Genomic DNA, 16,432 nt, shown 5'->3' with positions numbered 1-16,432 from the left:
CTACAGTCCCTGATGAAGAGTCCCTCCCCAGCATCCTTGTAGGCCCCCTTCAGATACTGGAAGGCTGCTCTGAGGTCTCCATGCAGCTTCTCTTCCCCAGCCTGAACAGCCCCAACTTTCTCAGCCTGTCTCCATACAGGAGGTGCTCCAGCCCCTGATCATCCTCGTGGCCTCCTCTGGACTTGTTCCAACAGTTCCATGTCCTTTTTATGTTGAGGACACCAGCACTGCACACAATGCTCCAAGTGAGGTCTCACGAGAGCAGAGCAGAGGGGCAGGATCACCTCCTTCGACCTGCTGGTCACGCTCCTCTTGATGCAGCCCAGGATACGGTTGCTTTCTGGGCTGCGAGCGCACACTGCAGCCGGCTCATGTTCATTTTCTCATCAACCAACACCCCCAAGTCCTTCTCTGCAGGGCTGCTCTGAATCTCTTCTCTGCCCAAGCTGTAGCTGTGCCAGGGATTGCTGCAACCCAGGTGTAGGACCTTGCACTTGGCATGGTTAAACTTCATCAGGTTGGCATCAGCCCACCTCACAAGCGTGTCGAGGTCCCTCTGGATGGCATCCCTTCCCTCCGGCGTATCAACCGAACCACACAGCTTGGTGTCATCGGCAAACTTGCTGAGGGCGCACTCAATCCCACTGTCCATGTCACCGACAAAGATGTTGAACAAGACCGGTCCCAACACCGATCCCTGAGGGACACCACTCGTTACCGGTCTCCAGCCGGACATGGAGCCATTGACCACAACTCTTTGCGTGCGGCCATCCAGCCAGTTCTTTATCCACCCAGTGGTTCACCCATCAAATTGATGTCTCTCCAATTTAGAGACAAGGATGTCGTGTGGGACAGTGTCAAAGGCTTTGCACAAGTCCAGATAGATGACGTCAACAATAGCATCATGGAATGGTTTGGGCTGGATGGGACCTTAAAGCTCCTCCAGCTCCAACCCCTGCCACGGGCAGGGACACCTTCCACTGGAGCAGCTTGCTCCAAGCCCCTGTGTCCAACCTGGCCTTGAACACTGAGCACAGATGGAGCATGTAATGTGTGGCTCTGCAAAGTGACCACAGCCCAAACACCGTGCTCGATGCTGCTCTGTGGCCCTGCACAGCTCTTTGGGAGTCTCACAAGAGATGCTCCATCCCTAATTTGGATTTGGTCTGTTCGGCACCAAGAGGGTCCCTTTTCATGTCAAAGCACCCGCAGATGGAGTTATGCTCCCTTCTGGTCCCCACAAGTGAAAGACCTCAATGCAGCAGCCACTGTTGATGGCCAGCTGCTCACATGTGCTCACTATCAGGTAACAACGAAGTGATGCGGTTTCCAGTTCTGCAGCATCATGTGGGCTGAGAAACTGTAAATGAAGCTGCTTTTGATGTTATCAGCTGCAGAGCACCCGTTTCAAGGTTTCCATCAGCTGGGCACTGTTGACATTAACTCCTGCACCCGGTGGCTCAGGCTCTGCCCCAGCTGCAGGAGAAGTTTATACCAAAACCAGGTTTCTGCCATGGAGCACCTGCCCATGGGACACTTCCTTTATTCCCTTTCTTCCAGGAGGATATCCCTGCAGGACAGCAGCCATGAAAAGCTGTAATTGGGAAGATGAGCTTCACTGGGTATCATCTTCCCTCTATATTAGCAAGTGGCTGTTTCTCTGGGATGAGACTCTAAACGGACTCTGAATCCATTGAGCAGTAAGGAAACAAGCAGGACATTTGGAATCAGGCTAAACTGCGTATGGTCTTTTGCTGTTTCTCTTCTGGAGGTCATTTAACTTGGCAGAAACACAGGGTGATGTTTTACCAGCTCACTGGAGCGGCACGTTGAATTCTGTTGTGATGGGTTGGATTTGCCCATCCTGATGATGGACATTAGTGGAGATGGTGCAGATAAGAGCTGACCTGTGCTGTCAGATCCTACTGGATTCTATCAGCAGCAGTGATTTGTGGAACACTGGTTATTGGAAAGGCCTGTTACTAAATAATGCTTTACCTGACAACACCGAGCTGTGTGATGGGACCAACAGGCTGGAGGGAAGGGATGGGATGCTGATGGACCTGCACAGACTGGAGAGGTGGGACCTTGTGAACCTCATGGACTGCAACCAGGCCAAGTGCAAGGCCCTGTCCCTGGGTCAGGGCAATACCCAGGCTGGGGGAGTCTGGATGGAGCAGCCTGAGGAGAAGGACTTGGGAGTGCTGGGTGAGGAGAAGCTCCCCATGACCCAGCTTCAGTGAGCGCTTGAGCCCAGAACCCCTCCATGTGCTGGGCTGCACCCCCAGAGCGTGAGCAGCAGCTCAGGGAGGGGATCCTGCCCCTCTGCTGCATGAAGCTCCAGTGCCTAAAGGCAGGGGGATGGAAATACAGGAGCTTGATGTCCCCCTCCACCTGCAGCTCCAGCAGATCACAAGCTCTTCAACTCGGTTGTACCCCCATGTCCCTGCAAGAGCCATCAAGGAAGCAGACTGGTTACTCCACTGAACTTTTATTCTGACGGATACAACACACATGATTTGGTACACAAACAAGCTTATTTTTTAGGCAAACAATGATCTCAGAATCGTGTTTCCCTACACCACAGCTCCCATAACACCTTTGACGGAAGGACAACATATCACAACCAGTTTTAGAAAGGCATCTTTAAAGAAGTGCAACAAAAATACACCTTCCCCCCCAGACAGTAAATGGAAACATCAGCTTTCGTTGACACTGGAGCTCTCTGAAGTCAGTTTTGAAAGTGCGTTCTCCAGCCATATCCCATGGCTGGCAAATAGTGCTCAAACTCCTCTGTAAACAAATCAAAACCAGGCATTCTCTCCCAATTTCTGATAGTTAGAAGTAGCTTTTTCATTATACCACCCCCCACGGGGCCAGAACTGCCTTTTTGCCATGTAAGTGTCCTTTTTCACCAAAAAAAGCGTGGTGTAACAACATGAAGTGAACCGAAGTGAGACCCCCCTGATGCTGGAGAGAGGACCCCATGTGCTGCTGCTCCGGAGGGTGCCTTCCCTCTGACGACTTCAGGCAATGCCATGGCTGAGCTGCTCTCTCAGAGCCACGTGTGTGATTGACCATGGGCAGGAAACCCAGAGCGCTCCTCTTGCTGCTCTGAAGAGCTGTAGAAGGGGTCGATCCACTCTTCCTCACTGAGCTTCTCCCTCTCAGGATCCCAGATATGCTGAACGCTGTGCGAGTGCTGCTGCTGCTTGGAAATGTCTTGACAAAGAACCATGGAATCAACCAGGTTGGAAAAGACCTTTAAGATCGTCAAGTCCACCCATTCCCCAGCACTGCCAAGTGCCTCTGTGGGTTTAGGCTGGCTCTTGGATTAAAGTAAGACGTCATTAGCTTGTAGGGCGCACTCAAATGCCACCCAGAGAAAATGAGACTTCTGCAGATGAGGAATTAGACAAGGCGGTAGCAGAACAAGAACAGAGAGAGCCAGTTTCTCTGCTGAGGAGTCACTTTATAAACAGTGGAAGAGAAGTAAATACAAAGATTCTGTGCAAGAAAATCCCACCAGATGCAGGATTACATTTGCCTTTAAGGCCCCTGAATTCGACACTATATGGCACATAGTATACGGCGTAAAACAATGCATTTTATGCTATTGGCATCTAATTTCACCCAACAGGCCATGAAAGAGGAGACATTAGAGGCTGTCATCTACAAAAGGGTGAAGAAAACGAGATAAAAATGGTGCTCTTTAAATTACAAACTTCATATGCGACACAAACGGATTAGAACTCAGTTTTCTAACAAAGACCAAAAGCGACTTGGCGAAAGATGTGATTAATGCACCCACTCCAACCCACCTCTTCCAGTCTGCTTCATTTAACAATTTCCAAGCTGTCATAGCTCTCAGATTTAGTTTTTTGTAGGACAGAAGAAATAAACTATTCTGGGCACTATTTGGGGTACTATTTTGGCCACTTCGTAGGTCATGTTAGTTATGAGGATGTTTTGAGTGGCACCCCCATTCCTTAAATTTCATGTGATGTTCATTTTATCCCTGGACGTGTGCATTTCCAAATAAAACAACTCATCTGAAAGCAGTACTTTTGGCTTTGTAAACTTTCACCATTAATCTACAGGAAGAAGAACATTTACTGTCTCTTACAACCTGTTTATCACTCTCTCCATCTGCTCAGAGTGGGTTTATAGCGTGCTTTGCAAACAGCAATTCTGGCTAAGCCTGGGCCCTTCCCAGGCTCCTATTAAAATAAAACAATCACAGATTCCCACTCGAGCTGTTCGTCCCAGTGCTTCACCCTCCTCAGCAAATGGGCTCACTTTGGCATCCACGCAGAATGAGTTTTTATCAGGACAAATCCATGTTACCTTAGCTCTTGGCAGAAAATGATGCACCATCACTGGTACAACACAGCCTTTTCACCTTTAAGCCACTGAAACCCAAATAAAGCCTCCTAATTCTGTTTTCCTTCAATTCCTCTCTATTTTGCCTCTTTCTCCCCTTGTCCCTCCAGAAAAAAAGGAGGAAAAAGGGACTCTCTGAAGTAGATTATTTTAGCATTAAAATACATATAGGAGTGGGTCTCATTGGTAATTTAATCTGTTGAATCTGTTCCAAGTGTCCTCTGATAGAAAACCCATTTTTTTCTACCTTAATGCAAGAGAATTCCAAACTCTCTTTTAGGCAGACAAAATGCTATGTTCTGCAGCTCAGTTCTGAACAATAATAACAAGAGAATGCAGAAACCAACCCAATTCCTTCCTGCATTTGTGAATTCCTGGCACGTTGGATAAATAACTGTTTGGCACTGGAGGTCCACTTCGTGATTGCACTTTGAGCTATTTACACGATGCTGACGAGTTACAGACACCCCAATTCACAGTAAGATTTTAAATGACTTGTTGGCAAAAGCAGCTTCCATGCAAAAGGGCTGTTCCTTCAGGCCGCTGTCCGTCGGATTTCCTCTGTCAAGGTGATGGACCTCTCCTTGAACTCGTTGTTGGAGCACTTGGAGACAGCGTTGGCTGCTTGGCAGAACTTCTGGAGCAGGATCTTTCGGAGCAGCAGGTAAACCCACGGGTCCAGTATCTGGTTGAGGGAAGCCAAACGCACGGCGGTCAGGAAGAAATTGCATTCCTTGTGCAGTTCTGAACTTTGGGCTTCACTGGAGAATCCCTTGCAGTGCTCAAACGATGTGTGGCTGAAGATCATCTTCAGCATCGTTACCTGAGGAAAGCCAGGGGAAAAAGAGGTACCTGTTAAGAGTCTGTGTATCACTACATGCAGATATCCTGGAAGGTAAAAAAATAGAATCAGTAGAATCCCAGCCTGGTTTGTGTTGGAAGGGACCTTAAAGCTCCTCCAGCTCCAACCCCTGCCACGGGCAGGGACCCCTTCCATTAGAGCAGCTTGCTCCAAGCCCCTGTGTCCAACCTGGCCTTGAACACTGCCAGGGATGGGGCAGCCACAGCTTCTCTGGGCACCCTGTGCCAGCGCCTCAGCACCCTCACAGGGAAGAGCTTCTGCCTAAGAGCTCATCTCAGTCTCCCCTCGGGCAGGTTAAAGCCATTCCCCTTGGCCTGTCCCTACAGGCCCTTGTCCCAAGCCCCTCTCCAGGTTTCTTGTCTCAATACCCTTCAGGTTCCTGTGAGTGTCGCACACAGTGAAGGAGGTCCTGAGCTCAGGGCAGGGTTTGCCATAACCCTGCTCCCAGGCTTCCTGAATTGAAAAGTTTAAACACGATGAGGTTATGAATTCTGTGTTATCGCTCAGCTTTAAAAGGACTTTGTGCAAGTCTCAAAACCCAGTAACGTGATGGTCATGATGCTGAATACAAATCATGGGCTTCTGTTAATCTCTTGATCACTGGGGCTCAGAGCAACAACTTCCTTGAGTATTTAAGTAATAACGGGATGGGGCAGCCAAAGCTTCTCCATTCAACCCCCTCCAGCGTCCCACCACCCTCATGGGAAAGAACTTCATCCCAAGATCCCATCTAACTCTTCCCTCTTCCAGTTGGAGCCATTACTCCTCATCTCATCCCTCCATTCCGTGTCCCAAGCCCCTCTCCAGCTTTCCTGCAGCCCCTTTAGGCACTGGAGCTGCTCTCAGGTCTCCCCTTCAGGAGCCTTCTCTTCTCCAGGCTGCCCCAGCCCAGCTCTCTCAGCCTGGCTCCAGAGCAGAGCTGCTCCAGCCCTCGCAGCATCTCCATGGCCTCCTCTGCCCTCGCTCCAACAGCTCCACGTCCCTCTTGTGCTGCTGCCCCAGAGCTGGATCAGGACTGCAGGTAGAATCCTGTCAATAAACATTTTTCCTCCCTCACCAGAGCACGTAAGCATGGAGAGAGCACTGAGTTTGTGTGTGCAAAATGAGTGATAAGCATGGAACCTTTCAGCATCACTCAGCTTTATTTACTGACCTCATGCTAACCACAGGCAGCACACGCTGCTCCCTGCCTGAGACACAGCCAAAGCTGTGTGTCCAAGAGGTTCGAGATGGCCTTGGCTAGAGAGGGAAACTACTGACCTTGCAAATTGACTTAAAGGTCCTCATTTTCCAACCCTAACCATTCCATGATTCCATGATGTTATCGTGATCAGATACCGCAATTACACGGAACAGCTGAATACTACCTGATGAGCCGAGCTCTTCAAAATGATGACATTAACAGTAAGGAAAAAGAATTTAAAATACAAAAATGTCTTAATTTATTTTAAAGCTTGAAAGTTTGCTTCTACGACTTCTAAATTTCACCATTTGATTTTAAGATAATTTATTTTGCATATAAGCTCAGCCAAACTAGAAGGAAAGGGTTACTGAGGGTGTTTGGGGTAGGAGTCAAGAAAGTGTTTTAAGTCAACAGCAAAAACCCTTTTTCTTTTGTTGAAAGCACAGACTGTGCTTTGTGTCAACCTGACCTGTATTTATTTCCTCCTTCCTCCCTCCATTCAGCTCCCCCAGTGAACAGAGGGATATATTTAGGGATGTTTCCCACAGCATCCGCAGTGGCATGGCCAAGAGACACTATTTACACTGTCAGATGTTTCACACAAGAAGTTTCCATAGCTGAGGGCTCCCACAGCTCCCATCATGATCCAGCTCTGGCCTGGAAGCCAAAAGCCACACACAGGTTGATTTGAGGGGGATGAAACTGTCGGGCACAGCAGCACCTTCATTTACCATCCCAGTTACGCAGCACAGGGCTGTGGGGTCCTGCCATGGGCATAATGTGGATGGCACATGTCAGAATGTAAGCGCAGGTCAGTAAATGTCATTCATTTACTCAGGAAAAACAAGGAGGAAGCAGCCTCAATTCATGCTTTTACCCCACAATCCACACTTCAAGGTAATTTTATCACTCATATTTCAAAGCGTCACCAAAGGGACTCCAGGAAAGCTGGAGAGGGGCTTGGGACAAGGGCCTGTAGGGACAGGCCAAGGGGAATGGCTTTAACCTGCCCGAGGGGAGACTGAGATGAGCTCTTAGGCAGAAGCTCTTCCCTGTGAGGGTGCTGAGGCGCTGGCCCAGGGTGCCCAGAGAAGCTGTGGCTGCCCCATCCCTGGCAGTGTTCAAGGCCAGGTTGGACACAGGGGCTTGGAGCAAGCTGCTCCAGTGGAAGGGGTCCCTGCCCGTGGCAGGGGTTGGAGCTGGAGGAGCTTTAAGGTCCCTTCAACATAAATCAGAGAGGAGCAGCCTGGGATCTCCAGGGCAGGGCTCCAGCCACAGGAGCACTGGCTTTGGTATCCGGCTCCTGTTTATTCATGTGAAAACAAAGAGAAGCTTTTTTGCTTGGTTGTTTTTTAAAGCTGGTGCTAGAGCTCACCAGATTGGTGGTGTGATGCTCTCATGCACTAATATACAACATGGGAAATAGGAATCACATTCTGATACATGTCAGATAAATGTAATCATCAGTATCCGTTGTCTGGAGATTTCTCCTGAGCTTTCTGTACCAACTCCAGCTGCTTCGAAATACATCACTTTAGAGGCTTTTACTTGCTTCTCTAAGATAAGCTACATTAGATTTTGTATTGCAATGTTTTTCCCAGGAGCCCATAAACATGGGAATATCTTCTGAGCATACAACCTGCCGCCAAAACAACATGGTTATCGGCTGTACAACGGGAAATTCCTGTGCTGTGATGCAGAAGGAAGCTCTCGGGTGCTTTAGAGCAAGGCAAAAGGCAGAGCTGATGCCAGGACAGAGCCTGCTTCATGATTTACGGCAGGTAACAGCGAGAGTGGCTTCTCGCTGGGTACCAGGTCCTAAGTGTGGCTGTGTGGAGTGATCTGGCACTTGGGAAGGTGAGATAGGAACTGTGCTGCACTCTGTGCCCCAAGGTTGGCTACTGAACACCTCACTTCTGGACAGGTCCTTTTCTTGCTTGTAAATCTCTTCTGGGCATAAAACCACAGAACCCCAGCCTGGTTTGTGTTGGAAGGGACCTTAAAGGTCCCCCAGCTCCAACCCGTGCCACGGGCAGGGACCCCTTCCACTGGAGCAGCTTGCTCCAAGCCCCTGTGTCCAACCTGGCCTTGAACACTGCCAGGGATGGGGCAGCCACAGCTTCTCTGGGCATGACTTGAAGACCTCTCCTGATTGTACAGCCTGGAAATCCTGCAGAACTGAGGTGCAGGATGTGCCTCTGTGCTCCTCATGGAGATGGATAACCCTGCTCAGTGGCGCTGATGCACATCTAATTCACTGTCTTTGCCGAGGTCAGTGGTACCATGCGCTAAATGTACTGCCGGCAGTCCTGAATGAGCAGGGAGAGCCTGAGGGATGAGACTTGCGATCCATTATTCCCAGTCCTGTCAACTTCTTGATGTCAGCCTTCCGAAAGGACCAGGAGAACCATCACCAGCAGCACCACAGGTTGATCCCAGCAAGGCTTTCCCACAGAAGCCTGCCTTCGGAATGCAGTGTCACCCGGAAAGGTCACATCTGGACCGCTGCTGTCCCCAGGAACTGGGACACCCAGTGCAGGAGTGCCCAGGAGGAGAGGCTACGGGGGAGGGTTTTTCCATTCAAAAGGATATTCTGGGTACCAGATCAATAACCATGTGTTGACCTTGGAAAGCCTGAGATGGGTCCGTAAGGCAGGGCAGCGGGGGCAGCAAGCTAGAACTGTTTGTGTTGCTTGAAATAGAAGCAGCTGAGGATTACATTGAATTTAAATGCAAATGAAAATCAGTAACCACCGGTAGAGCTTTTGGAAAGTACGGGAAGATACAGGGACAGACCACACCAAACAGCCCCTTGTGCACCGGGCCCACACAACCACAACCCAACCACTTCCCTGCCACTGTTTAGGGTGCTGTTGCTGGCCCTGTTGTCACTGTCACTGTCACTGTCACAGCTCGGTCTACACTGCAGGCAGCATCTGCCTCCCATGCCCACCAGTCCAGCATCCAGCACAGCCCACCCCAGTGGGGACTGCAGCATCACGGTGCCATGGAGGGCACCGGTATTGTGTGCACACACTGCAGCCAGGGAAACCACACCGTGTTCATCATTCCCGGTATTCAGGTCCCTTTCTCCCAGCTCTTCCTCTGGGAGCTCTGCAATGACCCTTGTTTTGCAGCCTTTGCTGCCATGTCCTTTTGTTAGTGAACCCATGGAGCTACAGAAATATCAGGCTAATAAAATACATTTCCCAAGCAGCAAACTGCCGCTTATTTTTGGGTTTATTACATAATATTCCTTTACTGGAATATCAGTTGGCCCAACAATTGCTCTACTGGAAATTCTATTTGTTTGATATCCTTAGAGGTTGTTTATCAGGCCCTGCACTGCTCTTCTGAATGAATTAAGGCTGCAAAAGGTGGAGGAAGAACATCAGGTGGAATGAAGCCACTGGAACAACACAATCTATGCCAGTAAAAAATTTGGCTCAAAATGAATAAAGGTGATAATTGGATTTATTCAGTTTGAGTAGATAAAACTTTATCACTGACTGTAGGGTTACACCACCACCAAACCTCCACTGCTCTGACTTTCAAACCTACAGCCAAACACAGGATGTGTCCTTTGAGACATCTTTACAGTGCTCTGAATGAAATTGGACTTTCCAGGTTGTTTCATAGACCGCAGCTAGGAACCATCCCTGTGCCATATTGCCACTAGCTCCACTTCCCATGGGCAGCCTGTGTGACCTCAGGGACTTCCAGGCAGCTCATTATTACACTGCAAAGAGCCTGCAATGAATTTCCACTGCAGTTAGAAGGGGGAGACAAAAGCTGTCCAAATACATTCCTGTAGTTTTACAAACTATGTTGGCAACTGCTGCAGTAAAGGATGGAGAACGAAGCAGCTGATGCGTTTGCAGAAGATTATTTTTCAGCCGAGCAGGAGCTGAGTAGCTGGTCTGCAACCCGATGGGAAATTCCTGGTCCCAGACTGCACAATCTTTTCTTGAGATAGCTTCCAAAACCCCGAACAGTTTCTATGCATCGCGACGACAGGAGGATTCATCCCCTTACACTGCTTCTCCTCTCCCATCAGCCCTAAGCTGTTGCCTAAATCATTCTCTCACACATAAAGCAGCGAGCTGTAGGAGCAGAGGATTCTCCTGATGAAACACGAACAGAGTGAACCATGGATAGCCACAATGGAAAGGGTGTGATTTGTCCCTGTACTGACCAACACCACCTACATGTACCACCCTGGTTCAAACACGGTACGACATATACCACCCTGGTTCAAACATGGTACGACACGTACCACCTTGGTTCAAACATGGTGCCACACGTGTCACCCTGGTTCAAACATGGTACGACACGTACCACCCTGGTTCAAACATGGTACGACACGTGTCACCCTGGTTCAAACATGGTACGACACGTACCACCCTGGTTCAAACACGGTACGACACGTACCACCCTGGTTCAAACACGGTACGACACGTGTCACCCTGGTTCAAACATGGTACGACACGTACCACCCTGGTTCAAACACGGTACAACACGTACCACCCTGGTTCAAACACGGTACGACACGTACCACCCTGGTTCAAACATGGTACGACACGTACCACCCTGGTTCAAACACGGTATGACACGTACCACCCTGGTTCAAACATGGTACGACACGTGTCACCCTGGTTCAAACATGGTATGACACGTACCACCCTGGTTCAAACACGGTACGACACGTACCACCCTGGTTCAAAATCAGAATGGTAATTCTGTCTCATTGTATTTTTAAGACTCCTTCTTGCTGCGTGTGCTGGAGCTGAGGCAGGATGGAGGATTTCAGCTCGAGCAGCCCAAATGCTGTTATAGACCCTGCTTTGGGGCCTGCAGGAGAACTTCCCACTGCCCAGCATGGACACGGGTTCCTTTCTTTTCCCTTTTCTCCAGTCTTTTGGCCAAACTGAAAGGATCTGGGGCAGTTTTGAAATGGGGAAGAGGAGCATTAGTGGGAACAGTTCCTGATTCATAGAAGAGCAGCTCAGTGATTTCAGTCTTTGGTTCTAAGTGAAGGTGCTTTCCAGAACTATGGTTTACGCCTCTAAAAATACTACAAAATAACATGTTTTTAATAAAAATACCTCTAACGGAGAAGTTATTTTAATTCCTGCATTTAACTTATTTTAAATACAAGTATTTTAATAGGAAAAGCAGCAGAATACCTGAGCATTTTGGCTTTAACTACCCTTGAAACAACTTCGAGTGAGTAATTTTGAGCCCGTAGCTCTAGAAGAATTATTATGAGAGTTTGTGCTGCACTGGTGCTTCTGTGCAATCAAGAAACAGCCTCTCCTATTTCCCTCAGACCCATTGCAATCTGCTGACAGTTCAGTTCAACGGTGACGCTCCACAGTTGAGCATCAAAATAAATCCAAGATTAACACAAACTGTAAATCACTTACAATAAAGCAGGATCATAAATTTAAGTGTTCTCCCAGGTTCTCCAGGCAGAGTTCAAGTAAGATCCCGAGCACACAACAAAAGGAGATCATGCTGGCATTCCCTGTCTGCTGCCAAATCCAGTATACACCAAGAGAAGACAGAAGGCTTCATTTTGAGCACAGCCACTATCATCAGAAGTGCCACTTTTCTGTTAAATCACATTTGATTTTGTCATTTGCATCAACAGATCAAGTCTAAAATCAGTGTCTGTGTAAAAGGGCATTGTTCAACAGTAAAAGTTGTCAGAATCCACTAATTCTCAGTTACAAAACTCAGATATCTTAAAAAAAGAAACAAAAAACCCTCTGAAAATCTCTGGATTCCCGTTTCAACTCCATTTCTTACAACTGCTGCATGATTCCGCTGTTTAGAGGTTAAATGAGTCCCACAATCCGGCTTCCATTGAACACGCACCCGCATTACTCCATGGTCGCTCTTCCAAACACGCCCTCTTATTCCCAGCTCATACTTTGCAGTGGCACGGAAGCAGCCGGGGTACGTGTGAAACCGCTCCCGTAGTCGTGACTCTTGCTTTGGGAGCGTGGAGCCTGGAGAAGAAGCTGAGCAGAGGGGTTCTGCAGAGCTCCACGGGGCAAGGTGGGTGCTCCCCAGTGCTGCAGCCGCACGGGGAGGTGACCTGGTCACAGGCTCGCTCTGGACTGGGCTCTGTCACCCGCAGGGGCAGCAGCTCCTCCCCACCACCACCAAGCGCCTGCAAGGTGCTGACAGCCGCTGTCTCCTCTGCTGCCCCTGCCCTTGACCCGGGAGTCGGGCTCCTCTCCCGGGAATCAGTCCCCTTCCACCGCTCCAAGTATCCCTGCTCCCTCTCACCAGCTCCCGAAGCGAGGGGTCAGGGTTGTTTACAGCAGGCTCCGACCTGGGCTCCGCTCCATTAACACTTCCCCAGATCCATTCAGCAGGGCCAGGGCAGCTCTATCCGTTTGACTTCAGTTAAACCCGCAAGAACGCCGCGGAAAGGGAAGCACCCAGAGGAATCCCTGCATCCGCACGGAGTTTGAAGAGCACTCAGGTTCTGAAGGAAGGGAAACTGTGCCTCACCGCAGGGATTTTCCCTCCATGCTACAAGGCTCGTTAAAACCTCAGGGAGCAGCGTGGATCCTGCTGCCCCGGCTGCGGAGGGCAGAACCCGCATCCCAACGGAAACACTACAGAAGAAGCGCTGAGAGGCGAAAACCTTCCTTCCTTTACTAAAAACCTCCTGATCTGTTAATCTGTTTAATGGCAGGGAAGCATGCAACAGTCAGCTGCTGTGAAACACAGAAATCCTGGTGTGTCCCCATGGGAGCTGACTGCGGCCGTCAGCAGAACGTGCCCGCAGTGTTATCAGTGAGCCAAGGTGCCTGGGGCCACGGGTGCCCCATGCACGGAGCCGCTGGGATGGTGACAGGGCATTCTCCTGCTTTAACTTCCCAAACCTAACGCTCCTTGGGCTGTGAGGAGCAGAACATCACTCTTTGCTCTCAACTCCTCACTAGATTTTCACCGTGGTTTCACGTTTTACCTTCGTCACAAGCTGTTAATGATCTCCAGAAAGTGAACTCTCAGCCTATGGCTTAATCTGGGGTAGGGTTATTTTGGAGATTTGATGGAATTTGAATTCATTTACAAATTAATTTACTAAATTAAATTGTTTTCTGTTTTTACTTCATTCCCACGCGCCGTCACCTTTGTCAGCCCCTCTCCTCACAGCCACATTTATGAGAGCTCTATTTCTTTGTGCACAAGAAGAAAACTCCTCCTCTAGCCATAAAGTACACGTAACTTCAAAATCACTGCAGCTTGCTTCAGCCCCTGCCTGCTCATGGATTCCAAGCACAACTTCCAGCAAGTCATACTCTCTGCTGACAGTGTGATTTCTTTCTGAAAGAAAGGTCATTAAGTGAGGAGTAACAGAATGGTGGAAAGCAGTGCAATGGTACTTCAAACCAACAGAAGCAAGAAGCTCAGAACGCTGCTGTAAAAGGGATACAGCAAGCAATGTGCTGAAAGCCAGAAGGCGACCATGAAGTCACAAATCAAACCTTTGCTCACAAAGCACTGAAGTTTTGTTATAAGTTGGGAGTAAATAAAAAATCATAGAAAGCTGTTTCCTGGGAGTGCAGAATCACAGAATCACGGCTTGTGTCGGAAGGGAGCTTAGGGCTGATCCAGCTCCAACCCCTGCCACGGGCAGGGACCCCTTCCACTGGAGCAGCTTGCTCCAAGCCCCTGTGTCCAACCTGGCCTTGAACACTGCCAGGGATGGGGCAGCCACAGCTTCTCTGGGCACCCTGTTCCCCCAGCCCTGTCCCTGTCCCCACTTTCTTTCCTCAGAGGACACCTACACTGCCCATGAGGAACACGAACCACTGGTGCCCCGCACCCTGCCCTGGCTCTCGGAGCCCCCCTGCCCCAAGGGATGGAGGAGTCCTGTGGTTATCCCACGTTGAGTGACACGGTGACCTACCAGCAGCGGTGACCAGCAGGCCGAGAGGACACACATGATCCCCAGGAGCTGGATCAGTGTCTCCATGGCGATCCGTCCCCACTGCTTGCTGGAGCGTGCCGCGGTCGCTTTGGTCCGACAGCGAGACACCAAGGCCTCGATGGTGGCCAGGTTGCAGACCACGGTCACCACGAGGGACAGGAGCCCCAGCACAGCGAAGGTGGAGGCGAAGAAGAGGCTGCCGGTGAGCTGGCTGTCGCCGGTGCTGATGAAGCACCACGTGCCGGGCCACTGCAGCGTGTACTGGCCCAGGCCGGCGACAGGCAGGAGGGCAAAGGCGAACACGGCCAGCCAGATGCTGAGCAGCACCGCCTTGGTCACCCGTGTCTTCATGTGGCTGGCGTACCAGTGCGGCGTGCGGATGGCCAGCGTCCTCTCCACGGCCATGGCGCTGGCGATGAAGAGCGGGCAGAGGCCGAACACGGTCATGCTGAAGCCAAAGAAGGAGCAGAGGTGGCCCGAGGGGTCGATGGCGTGCCAGGCGCGGTTGGACAGGTACACAGAGATGACGATGGGGCTGGTGAGCAGCTGCCCCAGCAGGTCGGTGAGCGCCAGGGAGCCGATGCACAGCAGGAAGGACCGCTTGCGCCGGCTCTCCTTGGCGCGGTAGCTGCGGGACACCAGCAGCATGGCCAGCGCGTTGCCCACGATGCCCGTGATCATCATGGTGAGCGGGAACGCCACGGACACGCCGCTGCAGCCCTCCGCCGCCGCCCGCCCGGTGCCGTTGCCGCGCTGCCGCATGGCGCCGGGCTCGGAGCCGTTGTGGCCGCCCTGGCACTGCCGCCAGCCGCTCATCCCGGCGGGGTCGGCAGCGGCGAGGCGCGGAGCAGCCGGCCCATGGCGGCGGCGGGCGGCGCTCGGGCGCGGCGGCAGCGTTATAAGGCGGGGGGGGGCAGAGGCGGGCGGTGCGTCCCGCCCCGTCCCGGAGGGGAGGCAGCGGCGGCGGCCCCTCAGCCGCGGGGGGGAGCGCTGCGAGCCCCGGGGCGTTCTGCACCGGCCGTGCCCCGCAGCGGGAACGGGACGGGACGGGGGGGGGTGGTCCCTGCCGGTCCCAGCGTGGTCGCTGCTCCAGCCGCTCCGCGGCCTCTGCTGCCCCCGGGCGACTCCGGCGCCGTGCCCCTGTGTCACCCGCGGCGCTACCGGCACCGTCCCTGGGGTCCCTCCCTGCCTCCCCCGGCCCCGCTGTCCCGCTGAAGCTGAGTCGCTGCCGAGCGTCAGGTGCAGCTCCGGGCGCTGCGCGTGAGCCACGAACGCGCTTTTCCTCCTGTTTTCTCGCCCTGCCGAACGCTGAGGACTCATCCAGCGCAGCTCAGGCTCAGCCGAGGCGTTCCCAAAGTGATTGAGAGAGATCACGGGCAGAAGCTCTTCCCTATGAGGGTGCTGAGGCGCTGGCACAGGGTGCCCAGAGAAGCTGTGGCTGCCCCATCCCTGGCAGTGTTCAAGGCCAGGTTGGACGCAGGGGCTTGGAGCAAGCTGCTCCAGTGGAAGGGGTCCCTGCCCGTGGCAGGGGTTGGAGCTGGGTGAGCTTTGAGGTCCCTTCCAACACAAACCAGGCTGGGATTCTGTGAACTCCCCTGATAGTTTTGAGATCTGAATAAGAAATTATCCACTCTTAAAGCAGCTCATGCAAAAACACCAGACCTCTGTGTTGTTACACACCAACACCTGCGCTTATCATCCTGTGTGTAACCAGAGGCGCCAGGCACGATCAGTCCCTACTGATCTTTACCTTCTGCACTATTGAAATCAGCCACTCTAAAAATCCTTTTCTAGGCATTTTTTAACTTCTGTGTTAGATGCAGGTCTTGTATTTCATACAACACGCTGAAACCCACAATATGCTTTATTGTTTTATCAGTCTCCTGTGCTTTGTGAGACATTCTAGTATCCTTTCCATCCTTTCAGGTGCTTCCTTTGTGCGCAGTTACATACCTCAAGTCACTGATTTTTGATTCTTTATATTCACAAAGCAGCCAGTTCTCAGCCCTTCTTCCATTCCTCTGTTCTCAGGCCATAACCATCTTGATTA

At 51.2% G+C, this 16,432-nt stretch overlaps 1 protein-coding gene across 1 annotated transcript; it reads right to left on the bottom strand.

Moving 5' to 3' along the window:
• Window positions 1-4,918: 4,918 nt before the first annotated feature.
• On the bottom strand, window positions 4,919-15,198 carry PTGER3 (prostaglandin E receptor 3; the record flags this gene model as incomplete). Its single annotated transcript, XM_080623153.1, has 2 exons — window positions 4,919-5,206; window positions 14,362-15,198. 2 exons carry the CDS (start codon window positions 15,196-15,198, stop codon window positions 4,919-4,921), a joined length of 1,125 nt encoding a protein of 374 aa, XP_080479279.1.
• Window positions 15,199-16,432: the final 1,234 nt, after the last annotated feature.

This window comes from Psittacula echo, assembly GCF_963264785.1.
Source record: "Psittacula echo genome assembly, chromosome: 7".
In the NCBI taxonomy this organism is placed as follows: domain Eukaryota; kingdom Metazoa; phylum Chordata; class Aves; order Psittaciformes; family Psittacidae; genus Psittacula; species Psittacula echo.
This window is presented reverse-complemented; position numbering and strand designations above follow the sequence as displayed.